The sequence below is a fragment of the Argentina anserina genome, chromosome 2 (assembly GCF_933775445.1).
Source record: "Argentina anserina chromosome 2, drPotAnse1.1, whole genome shotgun sequence".
Taxonomy (NCBI): domain Eukaryota; kingdom Viridiplantae; phylum Streptophyta; class Magnoliopsida; order Rosales; family Rosaceae; genus Argentina; species Argentina anserina.
Window position 1 is genome coordinate 28504732 of NC_065873.1, and position 25679 is coordinate 28530410.

The following is a 25679-nucleotide window of genomic DNA, read 5'->3' on the forward strand; positions in this document are numbered from 1 at the left end:
GCCACAATTTTTTTTCTTAAAAGGTATTTCAAATGAACGCTGGCTATCGTCAGTTTAACCAAGCCTGTTGCGCGAATGATTCAATGTATATAAAAAGTTCTGATGCAGGAGCATCCAAAAAGAACCGAAACTGCTAGCTTAAATTAGGAGTTTATTGTCTTTCATTGCTGTTTTTGGATCTTTATGTTTGTTCTTGCAGTTGTAGGTCTTTATTATCATTTATTTCTGTTTTCATTAGGATTACTGTTACGTTTCGTAACTAATATATTAGGGGGTTTCAGTGTCTTTGTAATGAGCTTGCTTTTGATATTATCTAATAGAAAATAGAGTTTCTTGGGATACTTAGCCCATAACTCAAATATATCGTACCTACCCTAGTCTTACAGCCTACATCTCTATGTTTTTGGTTGTTTCATGTTGAGTTCTTTGCTTCCTAGTGTTATTGTCCTAGTCTAGCCAATCCCTATCAGCTTCTGCCTTGCATTTAGTTCTCTTGACATAGTTCTGCATGTGCTTAAATGAAAACATAAAACATTTCATTAAGATGGAAAGGGTATTATCAAAATCCTAAAGAGTCACTAATCTGATCTCGGATTGAAATGATCTGTTATGGAAGATTACAGGAATCCCTAATGGTATCCAAGCTTAGTAGTATAACAACAATGAAACATACACCTGAAATTCATAAAAACAGTACAAAGAATATTCCATTACTAAAACAAAAATGAAGCAGGCACTGGTTCATTCTAGACTGCTAATGGCCGGGTAGCGAAGCCCCTGTCAACCATTTTTTCGACCAATTCCTCATGTTTCTTCAATTGTCCTGCATTCCTCAACTGCTTCAGAACCATCTCATACACAGGCATACTCGGTTTTAAGCATTTCTCCTCAATCATCTCCCTACAGAACATGTAAGCATTGTTCCAATGCCCCATTGCACAATACATGGATATCAAGACCTTATACGTGTTCACATTAGGCTCCACTTCATTCTCATCCATCTCCTTCTTCAGCTTGAGCACCATATCAGTAGACTTTGATTCCGCAAACATCTGCATTAACACATTGTAGGTCACTGTGTTCGCCTTGCAATCCAAATCCTTCATCTTAGTATACATCCTATGAGCGCCATTCACATCCTTCAGCTTCGCGATGCACCGAAATATAGGATTGAAAGTCGATGCATTAGGGCTGCAGCCTTTCTTCACCATCAAATTCAGCACCTTGGCAGCCTCTTCAACATTCTCATCCTTACAATGACACTCTATGAGAAAATTATAAGTAATGACATCCGCATTGCACCCCAGCCTCTTCATCTGATTATAAACCTGCAACACCTTTTCTGTCCTTCCAGCCTTCACATGAACTCTCATAAGATTGTTAAATGTGATAGAATTCGGATTGCAGCCTGCATCAATCATCTCCGCGAAAACATCATGAGCGCGTGTAATCTGTCCACACCTACACAACGCATCGATCACAATGCTGTAGCTATACACATTCGGCTCAATCCCCGCCGCCTTCATCTCCCTAAACACTCTCTCAGCCTCGGCTATATTCCCAGCTCTACACCATCCATTAACCAAGCTAGTGTACAGAATAACATCGGCCTCGAATTTATGCTTCAAGTTATCGAAAAACGCCTGCGCTTCGCTGGCTCTTCTCTTCTTACACAGAATGCCGATCACCACAGAGAAAGCAATCCTATCAGGATTGACGCCATACTCCTCCATACGGTTAAACGCGTGCACCGCCTCCGCAGCCAATCCGGCCCTCACGTACCGGCGAACCAGAATCGAGAATGTGTCCACCGTAATCTCCACATTCCGAGCCTTCATCAAGTCGATCACGTGCCAGGCCAAATCGAACTGCCTCACTTTTCCGGCGAGGTCGACCATTTCGTTGTACGGCTCCGGACTGTGCTCGAACCCCTCACGTGACGTGGCCCAGTTGAAGAAGGCGAGGGCCTGGAGGACGGGGATGCCGTGGCGGACGGCGCCGCATTTCTCGATGATGCGGCGGACGACGGCGGGAGAGACGGCGGAGGAGAGCTGGGAGAAGTCGGAGGAGAGAGAAGGGATGGTGTAGGTAGGGGTTGGAGGGGCCGGGCTGGGGTTAGGGTTAGGGTTGTTGCGGTGGTGGTCTTTGATTAAGGAGTGGAATGTGTCGGCGATTAGGGTTTCTTCGGTGGCGGAGTTGGGGGCGGTTTGGGAAGTGTCGTCGTCGTCGTCGTCGCCTTGGAGGTGAGGTTGTGAAACTGAAGAGAGAGAAGAGGGATTGAGAAGTCGTTGGGAGAGAGGAGAGAGAAAGCGGCGGAGAGGGTGGTTTGATTTGGTTAAGGCGGCCATAGCTGCTGCTGCTGAAGTTTCAGTGTGAAAATGAGAAGTTGAGAACGAGACTAGAGTGAAGGAGACTGGAGCGCGAATATTGGCTCTAAACGACACCGTTTTTGTTCCGGTAGAGCCCTTAATAGATGGGCCTCAATGCAGAAGAATGGGCCATTGACATGTTTATTTTTTCTTTTTTCTTACGTCATATCTCCACTAAAAACCTTTTTTTTTTGTATCAACATGATCACCAAAAAGTGGATTTGTCAAAAATATCCATGCCAGAAAGAATGATAAGTTTATACTAAATAGAGCAAAAGAGGCTACATGAAGTCCGTAAACATAGAAATGGTTGTTCGCATGTTCAAACTCACACATTATAAGAGAAATCTTTGATGACCTGCCTTTTATACAGAGTTTAAGGAGCATGTGTCCGACACCAAAACGGCGATGGAAATCGTAATATTATCCCGCCGGTTGTACGGTCCTACGAGCAAATCAGAGAGATTTTTTTTGGGGTCAAATTAGAAAGATTTTGAACAGTTGTTGTTTGGGCATCAGGCATCTACAGTCTTCATAGATTGCCTCACCTCCCATCATCAATCTGAAGCCAGGCTGGGCTGACTCAGTCAGAAAATGAGGGCAGCATATAGATCACTGGGAGTTCAGCATTACGCAACCGCACATTACAGATACTACAATGCACAACACGAGTTGAAGACATCAGAAATCTCCAATATCTCAACTGAGCCAACCTACCATTACGACAATTAAAATAAGACTACTGGAATTCAGGTTTCAGCTTATAACAAAAGTACTTAGACGACATAACAGAAGATGGCATATCGTCCTACAGTCTCACTTAGCCGGATTATCATCACAATTTGTCCACGCTTAAGCCTGGAATATTGTGAACTCTATGAAGAAGACTAATGCAATCAAGGTTTCATCTAGTGAGTACTCAGATAACGTAACGGTAGGTGATATATCGTCCTGCAGTCTCATTTGGCCGAATTATCTTCACAACTTGTCCACGGTTAAGCCCGTAATATCTTGCAATCGGATCAATAAGCTGGATACGAGGAAGCTGAACACCATTTACCGAAAATGAAGATGAATCAGGCATCCAAATCAGTTTGGTAACCACAGAAGCCATTCCAATCTTGAAAAAAGATCAACAGTTTGTATTGTTTGGAAGGTGCAAAGTAAAATCAAGCATGACAACAAACAGATTTATGCAACTAGCTTCAAGAATTTGTTGCTATTCAAACATAGCATTGTTTAGGACTGACCTGTGTCTCTTTCACGGTGTACCTCTCCAGCAAAGTCTTCTTTTCCTCATTTGTAAGAACCCGATGCTCAGGAACTAGAACATGCTCTTTAATATTCACCAACAATTCTGCTTCCTGAACCAATAGACTAAACTCAGAAAACAAAATCTTCTAAACAAAATTACTGTGATTACATAAGCATTAGTTGGAGATGTTCCGACAACAACCATAAAAGAAATAAGCAAACGGTACAACCTAACCCCTCCAAGTACATTAGTTTTTCCTCATTGAGGAGAACGTCTTATAAAAGTGACTGTTCTATTATTGTTTCAATTTGCAAACACATAGATATATAGCAACAAAAACATCATTCTTGGCTAAAACTTGGGCGTGCAAACCAAGAGGGGCCTTGCTAAAACAGTTGGGCATCCCTGTTAACTAGCATTAACAGATAACCCCATGCCTCCAACTTGTCACTATTAAGTGGCAGAATGACAATAGTTTCAAGCACATTGAATTACATTACTAGTCCATCAAAAACAGAATTATAACAGAGACAAACTAAGCTAATTATTAAGTGTACACCTGTCTGCCTAAAGTTTTCATATTCCGAATACCAAGTTTCTGGTTCCTAACAATTCAATAGGTAAGGAATACAATGTTTCAAGAACAAAAATTTATGAAACGATAAATAAACAATTAAACTTCACCTGGAAAATCTCCAAGTGGTACTTTGAACCCATCTCACTGACGGACTTTGCCTGAGGAGTCAGATTCTGTTGAGCAACTAAGATTGCTCTAGTCACATTCTCCTGTTTCATGCGATTCACGTAACTCTTCATTTCGTCACCCCAACTTTAGGTTCATCAGGGAAAAACACGTAAATCTGGTACACAACAACCATCAATTAAATAAAACCCAAACAACACTACTTCAACCAACAACACAAAAACCATCAATATACCTGATCAGACTCGTTGTCTTTCTTCCTACTATTGATAGTAAGGTCCTCCCTTTTCATGTTCTCTCCATATTTGTTCTTGAACTGCGACATTGACATGTTCAGATCATGATTCACAATCGTGTAGTCCCTGTCTTTCAGCATTTGCATTAGTGTCTTCCGAACTCTGTAGAGCTTCGTAATCTCTTCTTCCGTCAACATCGTTGCTTATAATCTACAAAAGTAACAAAACCCACCTTAATAACATTCATCTGTGATTACAAACAACACCGAACATTCTCGAAAACAAGTGTTGCTTCTCTATGTTGTCTTTTGTAATAACTCGAATTTTTAGAAACTAAATGTCGAGTATTTTTTTAAGTGTTAAACTTGTGAAATTAATTCAAGACGACAATTGGAGGTTTGCGACATTTCAAAATAAAAACGGAAACGTTCTCGGATCGTTTAATTAGAAAACGTAACGTTACCGCAACGTATAGATCGACTTTTATTCCGTCGCTCGGTTGCAAAAACTTCATTCACGAAAGTCGTAGAGCTCATCGATAGGAATTCGTGGACACGTCATGCGTTCGAATCGGACGTCGGATGCAAACGTTATTAACGTCGGAAGTTCGTTTCCGATTTTGGAAATAGTATAAAAGGAAGGAGAGGAGATTAAAAATCAGAAAATCAGATTTTTTCTAAAAATCAGATCGGGGGTACTGTTCACCTGAGCTCGGGTACTGTTCACCCGACCCAAAAACCTTCTCCGGCCGATTTCTCCACCATCCGACGTCGCCTCGTGTCGTGCCACCTATCAAACTGACGGGCTCGACGAGCTCCATCTTTTGGGCTACGCCTTGCACTCCGGCGACAACCACACACGGTGTAGCAACCGCCGGAAGTTACTGCTGTGGCGGCGCCGCCTCCTCCGGCCACCATGGCTCGAGATTCTTGGGGGGTTTTGCTTGTCTCAGTCCCATCAACATTCCCACAAAAGGAATCGAGCCAAATCGAAGTGTAAGTACCCGAATCAAAATTTCAATTTTCTAGGGTTTGTGAATAGTGCCGATTTCATGTTCTTCGTTGTTTGGACTGTTTAGACTCGGATTTAGACCTTGGTGTCAACTAGGAAGTTGTTGGAAATGTTGTTTAGGTTGTGGTGGTGAAATTTGGTGATGATTGGTGGCGGTCGGTGAACAGTAACGCGAATGAATAGTAACTGTGAATAGTAACTCCACATGAATAGTGATCTGTAACAGTAACTGTGAACAGTGTCATGGTAAAACAGTAACTGTGAACAGTGTCATGGTAAAACAGTAACTTTGAACAGTGTTTTGGTAAAAACAGTGATTAGTAAACATAAACAGTGTTCCGTGAACAATGTTTTATGAACAACATTTAGCTGTGCTGAACTCGTCACCTGATATTTTAAGTATCATTTTCTAAGCATTTATCGTGCTATTAGGTGACTGACGAAACGAGTGAGGAAATTACTTTCAGGGTCGTGGATGTTGCACGCAGGAAAGAAGGTGAGTAAAATCTCACTTATTTACGAATCTACCCTTGCGGTGATTCCAAGATTTTTGCAAGAGTTTTTAATATTGAATTACGACACGTATACAATATAGTGGATTACGTATATATCGTATAAATGGTAATAAGTACATATATATATAGTTTGCTATATTATATACTGTTATGAATTCATTGGAATTGGTCATTTCGAATGACGAGAATTAAATGTTGAGCATGTGATGTGATTTTTGTACAATATGAGGTGTGATTATTGTACGTGGTTTTAACATGAGTTTGTTAAAATGTTTTGTCTTCGGACGAGTTTTGTCTTCGGACGAGTTTTTGTCTTCGGACGTGTTTATGAAATATGACATGTATACGATATAATGGATTATATATATATATATTGTATAAATGGTAAATATGTGCATATATATATATATAGTTTGCTATATAATATACTGTTATGATTTTATCGTGATTTATGTCATTTCGATGACGAGATTTAAATATCGAGCATGTGATTTTGATTTGTACAATATGATGTGAGATTATTGTACGTGATTTTAACATTGAGTTTGTTAAAATGTTGATTTGTCTTCGGACATGATTTTTGGTACAATATGATGTGAGATTATTGTACGTGATTTTAACATTGAGATTGTTAAAATGTTGATTTGTCTTCAGACATGATTTTTGGTACAATATGATGTGAGATTATTGTACGTGATTTTTAACATTGAGATTGTTAAAATGTTGATTTGTCTTCGGACGTGATTGGTACAATATGATGTGAGATTATTGTACGTGTTTGGCAAGTCGGAACCTAGCCTTTGGCCGGGCGAAAGTTACGATACAGTTAGAGCTCTAGTCTGTCTGCCTTAGTACTGCATGCGAGGTAACGGGTGGTTATCTGCTCATGGGTACTCGGTGTATTTTGGATGTTGGGTAGCGGGTGGCTATCCAATATCAACGGTGTATTACGAGAGGGGTAACAGATGTGTACCAGCGTTCTTGGTACCCGTATTATAAATGCATTGGGTAACCAGAAGGGTTACCTAATTTCCTCATGAACGTTTTATTTCATATTTCTTTGGGTCAACCAGATGGGCTGACGAGTGACTCATGAGGGCATTTATATTTGTTGTTTTGTGATCTTTCGTATATTTTGATATGCGAATTATATTTTGATTTTACTCATACGAGCTGTAAAGCTTACCGGGTTTGTGTTTACAATCCCGGTGCACCAATTCGATGGTGTAGTGGATGACTCCGCAGGTGTAGATTAGCGGGAATTGACGGACCGCTCAGAGGACTTGAAGTGATTTACCTCCAGCTTGTGTGAGGATTTTGTGAGACTATTTTGTAAGAGATTGTGAGGATTATTACATTCCAACTTACGTAATGTAAATTATAAATTTGGGTTGTAATAATTGGTTTTCTGAGTTGTATTGATAACTCAGTGATGATCCGCTGTGCACTTAAATGATTTCGATTTTATTGAGATTATTTTGTGTTTAACGACTTTAGAATTTTGAGTTTTTAAGCTCGAAATTTTAGGGTCGTTACAGTTGGTATCAGAGCCTAAGTGCGTATTTGGTGATTATCAATATCATCCGGGAGCGATGATCCGACTGCAGGCGGGCACCCATCACATGCTCCTCGGTATTGATATGTCGCCGGGTACGCGAGAGTGTTAGGAGCCATACCTTATGGTTTGGTCCTGTAGAGAGTATTGTGACGATACTCCGATGATTCACATTCTTCTGAAATTTCATGATTGATATTGGTTGGATCTATTTTGTCGAATTCAAGACTTCACATGTATGACTGAGTGTTAATTGTTGAATGGTGATGAATTTGTAAAAAGGGCCGTGAACATGGCCGAGGACGGACGAGAGGTCGCAGCCGAGGTAGGGTTGCAGGCCGAGTCCGCAATGTGGAGAACCTTTAGGAGGAGGCTGCTCCACGGGCAGAACAGGTTGACCCTGCTGCTGTCGTTAGAGACGACGATAGTCGTGTGTTAAGTTGATCAAGGACTTTAATCGTCTGTCAACGTCTTATTTTATAGAGGCCTGGATCATATGGTAGTGGACCACTGGATCGAGGGCATCATAATCTATTTTGTGATGATTGAGTACCCTGAGAGAGAAGAAGATGATATCGACACTTATTAGTGATAGTTCGGTAGAGGAGATGGTAGGATTGACTCCTACATCTATGAGAAACTCTTTATGTGTCACTTCGCATTTGGAGTGTTCCTCGAATTTGAGACAATGAAAGGCTTGTCCTATTGTGATTGGAAGTGGAGAGTTCTCTGCTTATTTGATCGTGATTCCGGATCACACCTATGATGTGATCATAGGAATTGATTGGTTGAGTACGCAGTACACGGTGATTGATTGTTTTGACATGGTGGGTTCATTCGTAGACCCAGGAAACCAGAGTTTCGTATCTTTGACTCGAGGAGGATAATGTCATGAGAGTTTGAGTCATGGCATATGTTGAGTATGTGGATCTGAAGTAGCTATCACAGACATCGTTGTGATATCAGAGTAAAGTGAGACGTTTCAGGAGATACTGTGTTATAGCCTCTATAACGAAGACGCCGTATGGATGGGACAAATGAAGTCAAAGACTTAATGACTAGTGCGATCAGCTTAGAGAGGCTACAATACTCTCTGAGTTTGACATGCGATCCAAATACTGGAATGCTAACAGGTTTGAGTATATAGTTTCCTATCAGGGCAGAGAACTATCAAGGAGTCTTGATAGAGAGCGTTGACCCTATATTGAGAGATGTTCAGTGTTTAAATGTTAAGGACTAGATTTTAGTTATGCAAGTAATCTAAGTTGAAGCCTAACAAGGTTGAGATATTATGTTCAGGTAAGAGATGTGTAGACCATAGGTTGGAAGTGGTTAACGAAAATTTTCGTGACTAGCATCTCTAACGCTATTGGTAACAGAGTGGTAGGCCATATGATACGTCCATAAAGTGGTAATACAATTATTGAATTGAGATTCACATTTTGTCGACGTGACTTTCCAAACTTGTTTTGGTTCGGCTATAGACAATTGATGTTACGCATTGTTCTTGGCTGAGCAAGAAATATAAGGTGATGGAGAAATCTCAATGTGGCGATATGAATTAATTATTTGCTAGATGAGCATTTAAATGAGAACGCTGGTCTTTCAGGATTTATTTATTTTGGTGTTGGGGATTGGAACTTCACAATGCCACTGGTCCAAATGAGACGCAATGGCGGTGAAGTAACTCTATTGAAGGTAAGGTATGAGATGACCTTAGCTTAGTGGTGTTTTAACGAATTGGTCGTGACAAGTACCTTCTAACTGGTAAAAAAATGGTTGAGGACTAAATCTTCTTTTCAAGTGCAAGTGGTGTTAGTGTTGGAGACTTAGAGTTTTTTTTCCCTCTATGCATCAGATTGTTTATTGTTGGATAAGGCGAAGTTGATTGAAGTGTTCAACAAGGGATAAATTTTACGATAAAGAGTAATCAATTATATTACTTCTTGCAGAGAAGTTATTTTGGCCGAATGCGTTGGCTATGAGGGTTCTTAATGAAAGTAAAGAAACAACTGTTTAGAGTGGTGGTATAGCGATCATTTTGGGTTAGTTTTGAGGAGATGGTGGACCTAATATCGGGTTCTGTTGAAGTAATTACTAAACTTATTAGTACTACAACGGTGGGAGGAACCAATATCTTAGATGATGCACTGGGGCATTTGTGTGGGACCGTATGTCATGCATTTGAGGCATGTATGAACCAGGGGTAAAGTATATCTCGGTTGTGGTCGTGTTGGATTTTGCGCTGTAAAGTTCATCTAATTTTTCATGTTCCACCGTTGGGAGATAAATACATTCTTTGTTTGAACCCCAAATTGTGGCATACCACTCATGGAAGCAGGAAGCTGTAATTAATTTTCGACGGTAAGTTTTGGTGAGTGTGATGGGATGCGTGATGCGTCACTCTTGTGGTGGTGGTAGAGGTTCTCTACTGCCTTGTGCGTATATTAGTCGATTCTCTGGTGAATTTTTTTTAGAGTAATTCTTAATCCAAGGTGGTGTTCTGTGGTGGTTGTGAACTCAATGAGTTAAGATTTCTTTATCGTGTTGCCGATACAAATATGGTACTTGAGTGGGTATCATGCACGACAACTTTTTATGGTTATAATAAGATGATCATGAAAGGAGATTATTTTGTTGATTGGAAGGAATGGTAGGTTCGTTATTCTAGCGATGCATTGTGGTCAGTGTTCTAAAAAGCGGCCGCCTAGACCGCCTAGGCGGCGTCTAGGCGCTAGGAGGTCACCCACCGCCACGCTTTTTGCCTCGGCGGTTATCTGTGGCGTTTTGTGAATTAAGCAGCCGCCTAGGCGGTCCTAGGCAGCCCTATTCAGTCCTAGGCGGTCTAGGCGGTCCTATTCAGTCATAGGCGGTCTAATCAGGCATATTTAGTCATAGGCGGTCAACCATCACTTGACATTAAAAAAAAAACTAAAAGATGCTGCAGCTCTCACTCTGTCTATTTTATGAAAATTGAATCTCATCATCTCATCAACAAAAGAAGAGGAAAGAAATATGAATATTAAGTTTGAGTCCGATACTGAATAAGTTAGGAAACAATTTGGAGAGAAAGAAATTGAGATTTAATATTATTACATTTGTTTCATTATTTATCTTTTCTTCAAATATTTTTTTATGGACTTTCTATTTAAGTTATGTGAATTTAGACTATTTTAAGTATTTTTAAAATTAATATTAAACATTATTAAATATTTTAATCATTAAAATAGTTTAAATATATGTATAAAAATAAATAAATATTTAATAATTCGAAACCGCCTAGGCGCCGCCTAGGAGGCCGCCTAACCGTCTAGGCGCTAGGAGGTGGTTGTCCGCCTGCATACCGCCTAGCGCTTTTTAGAACCTTGATTGTGGTGAAGTCATGAAGGTATTGTCGTGATAAAGCACGTTTATTTGAAAACCACTATGTGTGATGAAAGTAGTAGGCATGTGTTAATCATTGATTTGACTCATGTTAGATGTTGAGAGTTTTGACCATGCTTAGTGGTAGGAGCTAACTCATGACGTGAGGATAGTCTGTCAAATCGCAAGAGAGTGGTGAACTAGACAAAAGAGGGCGTCGACGCCTCTATGCTGAAAACATCATTATGTTTCGGGAGGATGATTATATTTTGAGTAGCTCACATTCGACTATTATTGTTAGGACATGTGACAGATTGTCTGATGGAGGAAGTTTGAGGTAACGAAAGATAGGTTGAGAGCTTGTATGCTGGATTTTAAGGTAGCTGTGAAATCATTTGAGATTGATTGAGTTCGCCTACAACGACAATTACCCTTCCAGCATCGGCATGGTACCCTATGAGGCACTTAAGGTAGACCATGTCGATCACCTATCTATTGGGCCAAGTTGGGTGTAGTGAGATTTGACAAGAAAGAAAAGTTGACCGAGGTATGTTGGGCCTTTGAGATTCTCGAGAAGGTGGGAAAACTAGCCTTGCCTACTAGCATGTCGGACGTTCACAACGTCTTCTACATTTCCATGTTGAGGAAGTATGATCCTGATGTGTCGCATATGTGATCGATCATAACACCATTGAGGTGAAGGAAAATACCACTTTTGTTTTGAGCCGGTTTGTATTTTGAATAGATCCACAAAGAAGCTTTGGAGGAAGGAAGTGGAGCTAGTCAAGGTATTGTAGAGCCATCATGATGAAGGTGATGCATCATGGAAGCTAGGGTCGGATATGAAGACGGGATACCCACAGTTGTTTATTGAGTGAACTTGAATTTCGGGACGAAATTCCTTTTAAGGGGGGTAGAATGTAATAACCCGAATTTTTAGAAACTAAATGTCGAGTATTTTTTTAAGTGTTAAACTTGTGAAATTAATTCAAGACGACAATTGGAGGTTTGCGACATTTCAAAATAAAAACGGAAACGTTCTCGGATCGTTTAATTAGAAAACGTAACGTTACCGCAACGTATAGATCGACTTTTATTCCGTCGCTCGGTTGCAAAAACTTCATTCACGAAAGTCGTAGAGCTCATCGATACGAATTCGTGGACACGTCATGCGTTCGAATCGGACGTCGGATGCAAACGTTATTAACGTCGGAAGTTCGTTTCCGATTTTGGAAATAGTATAAAAGGAAGGAGAGGAGATTAAAAATCAGAAAATCAGATTTTTTCTAAAAATCAGATCGGGGGTACTGTTCACCTGAGCTCGGGTACTGTTCACCCGACCCAAAAACCTTCTCCGGCCGATTTCTCCACCATCCGACGTCGCCTCGTGTCGTGCCACCTATCAAACTGACGGGCTCGACGAGCTCCATCTTTTGGGCTACGCCTTGCACTCCGGCGACAACCACACACGGTGTAGCAACCGCCGGAAGTTACTGCTGTGGCGGCGCCGCCTCCTCCGGCCACCATGGCTCGAGATTCTTGGGGGGTTTTGCTTGTCTCAGTCCCATCAACATTCCCACAAAAGGAATCGAGCCAAATCGAAGTGTAAGTACCCGAATCAAAATTTCAATTTTCTAGGGTTTGTGAATAGTGCCGATTTCATGTTCTTCGTTGTTTGGACTGTTTAGACTCGGATTTAGACCTTGGTGTCAACTAGGAAGTTGTTGGAAATGTTGTTTAGGTTGTGGTGGTGAAATTTGGTGATGATTGGTGGCGGTCGGTGAACAGTAACGCGAATGAATAGTAACTGTGAATAGTAACTCCACATGAATAGTGATCTGTAACAGTAACTGTGAACAGTGTCATGGTAAAACAGTAACTGTGAACAGTGTCATGGTAAAACAGTAACTTTGAACAGTGTTTTGGTAAAAACAGTGATTAGTAAACATAAACAGTGTTCCGTGAACAATGTTTTATGAACAACATTTAGCTGTGCTGAACTCGTCACCTGATATTTTAAGTATCATTTTCTAAGCATTTATCGTGCTATTAGGTGACTGACGAAACGAGTGAGGAAATTACTTTCAGGGTCGTGGATGTTGCACGCAGGAAAGAAGGTGAGTAAAATCTCACTTATTTACGAATCTACCCTTGCGGTGATTCCAAGATTTTTGCAAGAGTTTTTAATATTGAATTACGACACGTATACAATATAGTGGATTACGTATATATCGTATAAATGGTAATAAGTACATATATATATAGTTTGCTATATTATATACTGTTATGAATTCATTGGAATTGGTCATTTCGAATGACGAGAATTAAATGTTGAGCATGTGATGTGATTTTTGTACAATATGAGGTGTGATTATTGTACGTGGTTTTAACATGAGTTTGTTAAAATGTTTTGTCTTCGGACGAGTTTTTGTCTTCGGACGTGTTTATGAAATATGACATGTATACGATATAATGGATTATATATATATATATTGTATAAATGGTAAATATGTGCATATATATATATATAGTTTGCTATATAATATACTGTTATGATTTTATCGTGATTTATGTCATTTCGATGACGAGATTTAAATATCGAGCATGTGATTTTGATTTGTACAATATGATGTGAGATTATTGTACGTGATTTTAACATTGAGTTTGTTAAAATGTTGATTTGTCTTCGGACATGATTTTTGGTACAATATGATGTGAGATTATTGTACGTGATTTTAACATTGAGATTGTTAAAATGTTGATTTGTCTTCAGACATGATTTTTGGTACAATATGATGTGAGATTATTGTACGTGATTTTTAACATTGAGATTGTTAAAATGTTGATTTGTCTTCGGACGTGATTGGTACAATATGATGTGAGATTATTGTACGTGTTTGGCAAGTCGGAACCTAGCCTTTGGCCGGGCGAAAGTTACGATACAGTTAGAGCTCTAGTCTGTCTGCCTTAGTACTGCATGCGAGGTAACGGGTGGTTATCTGCTCATGGGTACTCGGTGTATTTTGGATGTTGGGTAGCGGGTGGCTATCCAATATCAACGGTGTATTAAGAGAGGGGTAACAGATGTGTACCAGCGTTCTTGGTACCCGTATTATAAATGCATTGGGTAACCAGAAGGGTTACCTAATTTCCTCATGAACGTTTTATTTCATATTTCTTTGGGTCAACCAGATGGGCTGACGAGTGACTCATGAGGGCATTTATATTTGTTGTTTTGTGATCTTTCGTATATTTTGATATGCGAATTATATTTTGATTTTACTCATACGAGCTGTAAAGCTTACCGGGTTTGTGTTTACAATCCCGGTGCACCAATTCGATGGTGTAGTGGATGACTCCGCAGGTGTAGATTAGCGGGAATTGACGGACCGCTCAGAGGACTTGAAGTGATTTACCTCCAGCTTGTGTGAGGATTTTGTGAGACTATTTTGTAAGAGATTGTGAGGATTATTACATTCCAACTTACGTAATGTAAATTATAAATTTGGGTTGTAATAATTGGTTTTCTGAGTTGTATTGATAACTCAGTGATGATCCGCTGTGCACTTAAATGATTTCGATTTTATTGAGATTATTTTGTGTTTAACGACTTTAGAATTTTGAGTTTTTAAGCTCGAAATTTTGGGGTCGTTACATCTTTTATCTTCGAATTTATAGCATAAAAGTTTAACCTAGCCAGAATTTATAACGTCCCAGAACCTATAATCTTATAATAAAACGTAAAGCTCTAAATTAGAAACGGACTGAAAGCTGACATGAAAACCCGCGGTGAGAGTGGGACAACAGAAGAGAGAGGCTGCCGCAGAAGAAGAAGAAGAAGAAGAAGAAAGGAGGGTTGTAGACGACGTACCGACTGTGCGGGTTAAAACAATATATCAGGGATTGCGAGATGGGCTTTGGGTTGAAAGTCCATCAGCCCGATCGCGTTTATTTTTTAGAAAACTAGACGGGAATATTATTAAGCAAAACAAGGCCAGAAAGCCAACAGTCGGTTTTATATTTTTCCTTTACCAAAATTGGGTCAAAAACGTAAAATAGTAAAGGAAAAAAGAAAATTTACAAGAGATAAAAATGAAAGAGAAGTGTTGTGGTTAGCTCAATTTTAGTGGGTAGTGCAAAGTTGAATCCGTACAAATATATAGGTAAAATGCTAGTATTATTTTATTTTTAAGAAATATAGGTTTACATTATAAAAGATGTGAAAGTACAGAATGTATGTGAAAATTAGTTATAAGTTAAGTACTTGATATGTGATAACATGTTAGAGTACGTGATCGAAAGAGTTTGTCAGGCAAATAAATTATAGATTATTGAGTTTGATAAGCTTTTGTTACAAGCAACGAAATGAGATGATCTGGTACAACCTTAATTTACATACCTCTGTACAAATATCTGCATAGTTGTTTTTCACTCTGGTCCTTTAATCGATCTGGTACTTTTGTATGGATCATACTTTGGTAAGCTCAGTAACTCTCCCAAACTCCGATCAATCCATTGATGCACTTTCTTGATGATCCACTTGTCAACGAAGTCAAAGAATCCCTCATGAGGAATTTTCATATTTCTAACATCGTCATCATCATCTTCTGGAGATTTTGGTACCCAATAAACTCTTTCTCCATCTTTCATCGTTGGCTCCTTCACCTTTACATATCGGTCATATGAATTTTGCCGGAATGGTGGCGGTGGAGTCTTCCATGGCTGCAAGGGTATCAGTTCCTTCAACGAGGTTAAACTCGGAGGCTTATCCTCCTTTCGAGCCATCTAGATTAACACACAGTGAGAGACTCGAAATTGAATTAGTATGAAAAATGTCAGAAACAATATAAGGAATATGGAATCCTTGACTATGCAATTCAATAATTACAGTCTTTGTCTTACTCTTTATGACTTTAAACTTAGACGTGGAATTGGTCTTGTTATAGAATTATCTTGGGTTACAAAAGAGAAATTTTTATATGTTACCGTAATAGTAACAGCATGTGTCAATGCCTAGTGGTATTCCATATTTTTATATTTCGACACGTGAATTTATCATACCAAAATTATAATATAACATATTTTTATTATTTGTGAAATGTATTTCATGTGTATTGATGATTTTAAACTAGGATTCAAGTTTAGGGTTTAGGTTTAGGGTGTAGGGTTTTAGGGTTTAGAGTATTAGAGTGTAATGTGTAAGGTTTTATAAAGAAACCTAAAATAGTATTTAACAAAATAGCTAAAATATAATATTTTCTGATTAAATCTTGCGTGTTTTAAATTGTGATTGAAATGATAGACTATTAAACATTGTCACGTGGTGTTACGGTAACACTAAAAAATTTCTCGTTACAAAACCCTATTAGGAAACGATTATGGAATCTAATGCATAAATAATTCTACTAGAATTCCACCATACGAGTAATATTTTACCTTAAATCATTATTTCACTAGGAGAGTAATTTTAGCCACACTTGGATTTCCTAATACATAGCCAGGCCTACAAAAGACAATAATATTTGATGAAAAATTCGTGTAAAGGCCCAATTGTAATGTGACTATCAGATTTCATAGAGTACTTTGCAAAACTATCATGGGATTCATGGCTTGGTAATGTGACTAATGTCTATACTAAGTACTAACAGTGATTTGTGAAGCCAGATTGAATTGCAGCCTATTTGAGCTTAAATTTTCATTTATCGCTAATCAGGACTCTAATCATTCGTAAGCTTTGATGTTTTCGGCCTCAATTCTAATCAAAACTTGTAGTAGACCTTGCTGAATGCTGAAGGGTGGTGTTCTTTCAACTGATTATAATCCAGTCTAACCAAAAATTATTATGTGCAAGGGAAAATTGTTATGTTAGTCGCGTTACGTGAAAGATGTATATATCAGTCATGAACTCATGATGTACAATTGTATTCAATACAAACATTCAGATCCCATTCTGTTTCTGCAATTTATTATCAAGCTTGAAATTCAATCTCAATCTTTACAATTAACCAATCATCAACTTGGAACATACCAACCTATTCGAGACCGAGTTGTAAACTCAATACTGGGAAAAGATCTCATAATCTTGCCAGTATCTAAGTAGAACGTACCAATCTCTCGAGATCTATGATAGTTTGGAATCACGAATCTGCTTGTTCCTTTGCTTGCAAAATAAATGCAGCTCTCCCCGTATCCTTCAAAATCCTTTGAAGAGAGTGAGAAGGCAGATCTATCTCCGGCCAAAAACAATATTTGGTCTCCCAAACTTTGTACCCTAGTGTATACATTATTTCCGTCAGTTTTCGAGTCAATCTTGTAGATATAGAAGTAGCTTGTCCTTGTATAAACAGACGGATCCTCGTTATGCACACCGTAAAGTTCTTCATCACCATCATTATCCTCATCGTAATCATCATAGTCACCTTCACTATAATCACCACAGAGTTCTTCTTCTATGTCACTCACTTCATCCTCACCTTCAAGAATGTCTTCTTCGGTTTCACTGATTTCATCCTCGCCTTCAATGTCTTCATCGGTTTCACTGATTTCATCCTCGCCTTCAAGAATGTCTTCTTCTTCTTCTTCTTCTTCTTCTTCTTCTATGTCACTGTCGTCGTCCTCGTGACGAATGCCTTCTTCCTCGTCCTCGTAGGCATCGTTATTTCTTATTATAACGTCGTCCAGTTTAATCATCAGTAGGACTTCGTTGTTAGTTGATTCAAACAAGTATGATCCAAGTTGATTATGTGAGTAGATCGTGTGGTCTCTGTACTCACGAACATCCTCCCTTAATAATGGGTCGACGATAGGGTCTATATGACAATAGACCATCATAAGTTCCAGTGCATGATCTCCGAATCTCAAGGTCCGAGCTACAGTTGTGTCTTTCTTAAACTTGCTACCAATCAAGGCGTATAGCTTGCCACTGGAAAACAATAATTGGCCAATGCCGTAGTCTTGTCCATAATCTATAGGACGAAACACACTCCATGTTTTGTCTCCAGGTCTGCACAACGCCAAATTCTTGGAGGAACTGAAAGTTGCTGCTACCACACACTGATCTGAATTAATATTTGAGGTTGATAGCAAAACTTGATTAAAGAAAAAGTTGACGCCGTAAAGCTTCCAATCTTTCTTTTTGACATACTTTTTAAAACATGGAATAGTTGCCAAGGATGGAAGTTGGTGCAAGGCTCGTGAAACTGGATTGAATAGTAACATCTGAGAGTTTAATCCTTGTTCCTTGATCATTAAACCTTTGGAAGACCCACAAAACCATCCTCCTTGAACAGGCTCAGGTAGCTTTAAATCGACAACTTTGCCATTGGAGAGGCTGCAAAAGCTTAGGGTTTTGTCATTCTTGCAATCCGGGGATTGAGGAAGAACTAACCAGGGGAACTCATTTAATGGAGTACTATTCATAATAGCTGATGTGAGTGATGTCCAAGACTTGCAGACAAGGCTCAAGCGTATCCGGTCACATAACATCAGATTCTGTACAATTTTCCCCAAGATTTCATCAGGAAGTTCTTGCATCAATCCATAATCACTGCTCTGACTGCTGCACTTTTGCTCTCTCTTGTGATCAAGAAACTACTTGAAGATGGAGTAGTAACGGAATTTGGTAAATGATATTAGGCAGCGTCGCATTTTTCCAATACTATTTGTCAAAAATAGAACCCCTTCGGTCATCTCTCTCAATGTCCCTATATTTTCTCTCTCGATCGAGTGAACAAGGATACACAACATTAGTTAATTGAATGCATTTTTTATAAGCATGGCTGCATGGGTGGTTACTAATCAGATTGGTCCAAGATTTCAGTTTCCATCCTGGATTGGGAATTTTTCCTGCTGCTATTGGATTTGGTATCCCATATTCCAAAATAATTTCTCTATGATTCACTTTTCTCATGAATACTTATACTTCTCCCTCCTGTATAGAATTAAGCATTACTATGGAATATGGATGCTTTGGGGAATTCAAAAAAATTTCATTGACACCAAATCGCGGGTAATAAGCTACTTTATTACATAATTTTTGTTAGAAAAAACTTGCGTAGAAACTAGTATGTATGTGTGCGTCTAAATTCTCATTTATTTGCACAATTTAAGAATATAAATACATGATTTCAACCGTTCAAAAATTTATTTTATTACTAAAGATCATTTATGTAAAAGATCAACATAAACAAAAATCGTTTGCTTTGTCGATTGCATCAAACAAATTAACGGTTATGGTGAAAGTTAGTAGTCTCATGATCAACCGTCAATTTGTTTGATGCAATCAACTATGAAGACGATTTTTTTTATGTTGATCTTTAGTAATAAACTAAACTTTTGAACGATTAAAATCATGTATTTATAATCCTAAAATGTGCAAATAAATAAGAATTTAGACGCACGCGTACATACTAGTTTATACTTTGTACGCAAGTTTTTTCCATTTTTGTTTGTGTAGAAAGTCTCGATCTCGTAGGTGGGTGAAAAAAAGCCCTTCTGGTGGACAACAAAAGCCCAACAAACATGGCCTACTTACATCCCCAGTTACAACAAAGGCCCAACATAGGCCATTAGTCTCCGCGGTCACCGAAAACCAAACCGTGCGCACAGAGATGACCACGAATCTACAGAAATGGAGAGTTCCTCTGAACCTCCTCCGCCGCTACGACGTCGTTTTTGGTTTCAACACCCGGCGGCTACTGCACGAAGGCCCAGACACGGTGGAGGAGCTCATAGACAGACACGTGGTGAAGAAAGAGAAACACCTGGACGACGAAGAGGAGGAGCTGCTGAATCGGCGGCGACTGACGACCACGCGCCGCGAGGCGCTGTGTCTTTACCGAGACATTCTGAGGGCGACGAGGTTCTTCATGTGGACGGACTCACGGGGCGTGGTTTGGCGAGATGTGCTGAGAGAAAACGCGAGGAGGGAGTTCGAGGAGGCCCGGTTCGAAACTGATCCGGAAGTCGTGACCAGATTGCTGATCGGAGGGCACGATGCTGTGCAGTCGGCGTTGGATAAGCTTGTGGAGAAGCAGCAGCAGCAAATCCAGAAGGAGCGAGGCGGCGGTGGAAATCAACCTTAGACGGTTTGTGCATTTTCTTTTATTTCTCTATGAAATGTAGTTCTTTGCTGATTGTTGGGGAATATGCATTTGCTAAGTTATGATTTAGCTTTGTAAGCAGAAGGTCACCTATATCGGAATTCAAAGATTACTTTGCAAGACTATCATGGCTTGGTATTGTGACTAATGTCTCCACTAAATTAAGTACTCACATGGTGACTGGGGAAGCCAGATTGAATTGCAGCCTATTTGAACTTAAATGAACATTTACTGCTAGATCAGGACTCTTAGAGCTAAGGAAATATAGGCAATTCTTGAAGCTGAGTGCTGTGAGTGATTTTAAGAGGACTCCATAGTCCATAGACAAGCTTTGTTGAGGACACCAGAAATGATATGATCACCATTAGTTTCTGCTCACCATTACTGACTTTAAGGATGCATATTCCAAGAGGTATATTCGGAAGGGATTTCAGGGGAGATATGATAGGATGAACTAATGCAGCTAGTGGAATAGTGGTGAGTGAGAGACCAAGGAAAGGGTGTGCTTTCTGCTGCTCTCCTGTAGTGTTTCTTTGCCTCCAGCTCCCTTATCTATATTCCTCTTCAAGACACCGCTAATATCTCGCTAAGACCTGTTATGCCGCATCAAGAGCAAAGCGAGAAGAGCTGACTCGTGAACATGAACAATCGTTTATTTCACAGCTGGTTCAACTTGAGCAAGAACTGCTTCGGATCAAAGAACTATCTTCCCTTTCGACAACAGCTAAATCACGATGCCACTTGGCTTGGGGCCGTTCCCTAAAGAATGTCTTTCCCTGGACTCCTGGAGCCAGAGATCCTTACCCAGTTGAATTCTCCTTTCTGATCTGCTATTTTGCTGTGTTTTTCTTTCTGTTAGTTGAATATGAAAATTAAGAGAAAGAAGAAGGTAGTCAGAAACATATTTTTTCTACATTTAGCAGCAGCTGTGTTTTTCTTTTTGTTAGTTGGATATGAAAACTAGGAGAAAGAAGAAGGGATTCTGAATCAGAAATATTCTCAATTGAGCAGCAGAAGTCAGATAAGTTTGCCACAACGCCACCACCGCCAGTTCATTCTTTGCTTTCAGTAGAGGTTTAGAAAGCATCAGTGTTAACTTTATTCCCAATAGCTTTACCATCTTTGTATTGAAGATGCAGTGCAAATGCTTCATTATAGACCCTCTTTCTGTTCCAATGCTGCATCCTATTGATCTTATGCTTCAGTTCATTGCATTTGTATTCAGGCTGTTGGCATGTTATCCCGCATCATAAATGTAGTTTGTATTCAGGCTGTTGAATTTAACCATTCATCATTTGCAGACTGTAGTAAATGTCACTTTCTTCCCACTCTAAATTTACGTAAGAGTTCATATCTAAATCTCAGCCAGAAAATAAGATGCAAAAAGGGAAGCCAACTTTCTTTCTTTTTGTTATGAACTAATCAGGATGGGGGTTTTTTTGTTGTTGTAAATAATCAGAAAGGAAAGTAATTATAACATAATCTCAACCTGAAAGGAAAATTAATATCCAAAATGTTAAATATAAATCAAATTGGTAACTTGGTAAGTAGAAAAGGGGGGGAAGAAGACGACTTTGAACATTAGGATTGTCAGAGTCTAAAGTCTAAACCAGTGTGCAGCAGCACACAACACTCTTAAACCCGCAAAAGAAAACCACCGTCCGTGAATTACCTAAATTACCCAGCACCATATTCCCTGTCAATACAACCAATTACGTCATTTGGAGAAGGTCTCAGGACAGTTTAGTCAAACAATTAAAACAAATCCCGGCGACTTATAAATAACAGACACGTTTCAAAACAACGCTCATTGCTCTTTAGCCTTCAGATTCTGAAATCCCCGAATCTCTGAGAAGCTAGGATTTACATTTCAGTGAAGGACTCGTTCCGTCTTCAAATGCCGATTAGGTTTTGGTTTCCGATCAGAGGCGCTCTAAGGTACGGAGATCGCAGCTCAACAATGGCGAAGGGGAAGTACGGCCGGTTACGGAGCTCGAAATGGTCGACCTTCACGCTCGTCTTGTCGATGCTGTTCATGCTCACGGTGGTGCTTCTGATGCTCATGGCCTTCGGAATCGTTTCGCTTCCGGAGAGCACCGACGACTCTCAGCCCAACGACCTCAGCTCCTTCCGCCGCAGGATCGTTGAGAGGTGCGCGCATTTCGAATCTAACGGCTTAGATGAGTTTGATCTGCTTGAGAATTTGAGCTGATTTGATTTGATTTTTGTATTGAATGAAATGTGTGCATTTGATTGTGGTGTTCAGAAGCGAAGGATTGGGGAAGAGAGAGAATCAGTGGACTGAAGTGATCTCTTGGGAGCCCAGAGCTTTCATATATCACAATTTCTTGGTTAGTTTCTTTCATTTTTTGTTGTATATTGTTGTTTTTAATATTGATTTTGTTAATAATGTTTGTATTACATGAATTAGTATATGCTTTCCGCATAGAAATCGACAGGTTGTAGGTCAATAAAACATATCCAATGTCATTATATTGTAGAAAAGAGGTGATGATGCGTTTTATGTTGTGAGAGCTCCGAATTTCTGTATGCATAATTCAGCATGTCTATATTATATTATTAGGAGGCTGGTGATTAATACATTAGGACTACGTAATTAGACAATTTGTAGATAATTTGAATACCTATATGTAAACTGAAATGGACGAAATGCGAGCTTATCACAATTTATACTCTGACAATTCTGTTGATTAGTGTTACTGAGTGAAGAGAGTGGTTAGGACTTCAGCTTGTTTAGTCGTAAAACAGTTCCTATATCAAATTTTGTCTGTACCGCCTCTATAACTGGCTCTGACAGTCGCGAGGTTTTAGTTTTAAGTTTGTTTACTCTGTCAAATTCATTGCTATGATGGTCCGTAAAAGTTTTGAATTCTGAAATGGGATTCAGTTAAGTGTTTGACTATTTCTCTTTGTCCTATAATGTTTATTTTTGCTGTCCTATTAATCAGTCCAAGGAAGAATGTGACTACTTGATCAAGCTTGCTACACCTCATATGGCAAAGTCAACGGTTGTTGATAGCAAGACTGGGAAGAGCAAAGATAGTAGGTATGATTGCTAAGCGTTCTATTTTAAATGAGTCAAATCATAGACCACTAGATTCAGCTTTTATCTAATAAACAGAATAGTGTTTCTTTTGGTTTTTAAAAGGATATATATATTCTTTGCAGGGTCCGAACAAGCTCCGGCATGTTTCTTAGGAGAGGCCGCGATAAAGTAATCAGGGATATTGAAAAGAGAATAGCAGACTTCACTTTTATTCCTGTAGGTATGTAACTACTAGAGTAGATGTATTTTAAAATCACCTGTCACCTGAGGTCATCAAAAAAAAAAATGTGGAGAAGCGATCAACTCAAAAGAAAAAGGTACTTGATGGCTTTGATCAAATGCTGATCTGAAAAATAGATAACATTTGAAGACATATACGTTGAAAGCTGCAGTCATTCTCCATCTGATTTTAGCCCAGATGGCCCCCTCTTTTCTTTTTGTGTGTATCTATTCATTTGATGGCCTTTCTGCTGAGTCTTACTTCAAAATGCAACTTCCAGAGCATGGAGAAGGACTTCAAATTCTCCACTATGAAGTTGGACAGAAATATGATGCACATTTTGATTACTTTCTTGATGAGTTCAACACCAAGAATGGAGGCCAACGGGTTGCCACTCTTCTGATGTATCTGTAAGATGGTTTCTCTTCCTAGAAGACCTGTGTATCCTGTCTCCGTGTTCATATGTGGTTTCCCTTCCTATGAGTCCAGTGTATTCTATCTCATTTTTACCATTGATTCAGGTCAGACGTTGAAGAAGGCGGTGAAACTGTGTTTCCTGCTGCCAAAGGGAATATCAGCGCTGTGCCGTGGTGGAATGAGTTATCTGAATGTGGTAAAAAGGGACTTGCAGTGAAACCTAAAATGGGGGATGCATTACTATTTTGGAGCATGAGGCCCGATGCTAGTCTAGACCCATCAAGTTTGCATGGTTAGTTGCTAAGCATTTTCTGAATTGCCTAAAAGTATTATCCTGGTGTGAGCTTTGTTAAACTGATTTTTCATGTCTACCTTAGTTCTCAGACTTCTAATTTTAAGTCCCTGTCATGGTTTGTGTAGGTGGATGCCCTGTGATGAGCGGTAACAAATGGTCGTCTACTAAGTGGATGCATCTTGAAGAGTACAAAGTCTAAGGCATTATTTTTCCACATACCAAAGGGTACTTTTTCTAGAACTCAAATAGATAATGAATCCTTTGTTTGATTTATTTTAGTTTCTATGTTTCTGGGTGGTTCAACTCATTCCAATATAACATGGTTTTGGAAACCTTGCGAGAGGGATGTCACCAGATGGAATTGGCTTCTGAATGACTTTTTGCGCAATCATAAGAAATAGTGATGTGTGCATGACTTGTCACTTGTGCAGTGTTGGTGTTTGACTCATCATATAGCTCTACTCTTACAATCTTGTTATATTCGACCATATTCTTACATTAAAAGCAGCTCTTCAATGTTTTTCTTTTGCCAATGCTCAATATGTCTGAGAAGCATCTAAACGTACAATATCCTTATCAAGTAATTAAATCATGATATACAGAGCCTTAATTCCAATCCTCCCATATCTTTAGCGCGTCCTGAGATTTCTCTTCAGTATATGTAAAAATACACTTCCTCGGCTTCTAACCTTGGTTTTGTTATTGTAAATTGTCAAATACATTATCTTCCCCCATTTCGTTTTCTACATATTTATTTACCTTGTACAGTATAGCTGGATTCTATGAATGTCTCACTCTATTGAGATAACTTAGCATACAGAGCTGCTAATTTTCTTTAATTATTTCATTTGGCAGGACATTAAGAGAGAGGTTCATATTATGCAGTTAGAAGATTTAAACACTGACAAATGAAAGTATTCGCCATATCCTTTAGGTCTTACTACAACCCACATAGGAGCTGCGCTGACATTCTCTCTATTTGCTGGGAAAGTCAATTACAAGTTATTTTACTATTTAAAGTTTTTATTACTTTTCTTTTGTACATTGCTTGTGAAATTGAAAGGTAAATCCAGAGCAGCAATGTGTACCTTTGGAGCATAGAGCCTCAGCACTAACCATCTAAACGTCGGTAAAATTAATGCACCTTTTGATTTTTATCAGGCACAAGCTTCAATCACCAAATTGGCTGAATTTAATGGTGGTTGGATTTGGATTTGTAAATGAAATATATGACATCCCATTTCAAATATATTTTACGAGCATTGATGGACAGTTTGCCTGTGGGCTTTTACCTTCAAAAGTGAATGTATCATCAATTCATCATCATCTAAGATAATCCAAATCTTCAAGTTGTAAATTCAAAAATACTTGAGGTGATTATTCCGACTGATTCTGGCTGTCTTTTAGTATATGTCTCGAACAGTAGCATCGAGGTTTCGTGGTGTAGTTGGTTATCACGTCAGTCTAACACACTGAAGGTCTCCGGTTCGAACCCGGGCGAAGCCATATCATATTTTTTTTCTGCTTTTTCTGCCGAGTCACCACTTAAACGACATGCCGTTTTTCTTCTAA

General features: G+C 39.1%; 4 protein-coding genes and 1 non-coding gene across 6 annotated transcripts; 3 read left to right on the top strand and 2 right to left on the bottom strand.

Annotated features, from left to right (window-relative positions):
• Window positions 1–639: 639 nt before the first annotated feature.
• LOC126783415 (pentatricopeptide repeat-containing protein At1g20300, mitochondrial) lies at window positions 640–2362 on the bottom strand. Its single transcript, XM_050508880.1, has one exon. It carries the CDS (start codon window positions 2346–2348, stop codon window positions 747–749), a length of 1602 nt encoding a protein of 533 aa, XP_050364837.1. The 5' UTR covers window positions 2349–2362; the 3' UTR covers window positions 640–746.
• A 615-nt stretch (window positions 2363–2977) lies between these two features.
• Window positions 2978–4769, bottom strand: LOC126782116 (DNA-directed RNA polymerases II and IV subunit 5A-like). Its single transcript, XM_050507283.1, is given in 5 exon segments — window positions 2978–3414; window positions 3620–3733; window positions 4309–4445; window positions 4448–4484; window positions 4563–4769. Coding segments are annotated over 5 exon segments (612 nt in total). The 5' UTR covers window positions 4761–4769; the 3' UTR covers window positions 2978–3288.
• Window positions 4770–19597: 14828 nt separating this feature from the next.
• LOC126782120 (uncharacterized) lies at window positions 19598–21128 on the top strand. The gene has a single exon (XM_050507286.1). The coding sequence runs from the start codon at window positions 19617–19619 to the stop codon at window positions 20088–20090; it is 474 nt and encodes a 157-aa protein (XP_050363243.1). The 5' UTR covers window positions 19598–19616; the 3' UTR covers window positions 20091–21128.
• An 811-nt stretch (window positions 21129–21939) lies between these two features.
• Window positions 21940–25338, top strand: LOC126782108 (probable prolyl 4-hydroxylase 3). 2 transcript variants are annotated; one of them, XR_007670736.1, is made up of 9 exons: window positions 21940–22259; window positions 22375–22459; window positions 23078–23175; window positions 23298–23395; window positions 23676–23805; window positions 23917–24104; window positions 24233–24332; window positions 24963–25000; window positions 25037–25338. XR_007670736.1 is itself a non-coding variant. In XM_050507273.1 (8 exons), exons 1-7 carry the CDS (start codon window positions 22006–22008, stop codon window positions 24304–24306), a joined length of 927 nt encoding a protein of 308 aa, XP_050363230.1. In that variant the 5' UTR covers window positions 21940–22005; the 3' UTR covers window positions 24307–24332; window positions 24963–25337. The 2 variants fall into 2 exon arrangements, 1 of the variants encoding a protein (XP_050363230.1); XM_050507273.1 differs by having other exon boundaries at window positions 24963–25337.
• A 201-nt stretch (window positions 25339–25539) lies between these two features.
• On the top strand, window positions 25540–25613 carry TRNAV-AAC (transfer RNA valine (anticodon AAC)). The gene has a single exon. It is a non-coding gene; the product is annotated as a tRNA-Val (tRNA).
• Window positions 25614–25679: the final 66 nt, after the last annotated feature.

Coding starts and splice junctions, on each gene's coding strand:
- LOC126782108 (XM_050507273.1), top strand. CDS start 22,006: ATGCCGATTAGGTTTTGGTTTCCGATCAGAGGCGCTCTAAGGTACGGA. Junction 22,460..23,077: donor TCATATATCACAATTTCTTG/GTTAGTTTCTTT, acceptor CCTATTAATCAG/TCCAAGGAAGAATGTGACTA. Junction 23,806..23,916: donor GCCACTCTTCTGATGTATCT/GTAAGATGGTTT, acceptor CCATTGATTCAG/GTCAGACGTTGAAGAAGGCG.
- LOC126782120 (XM_050507286.1), top strand. CDS start 19,617: ATGACCACGAATCTACAGAAATGGAGAGTTCCTCTGAACCTCCTCCGC.
- LOC126783415 (XM_050508880.1), bottom strand. CDS start 2,348: ATGGCCGCCTTAACCAAATCAAACCACCCTCTCCGCCGCTTTCTCTCT.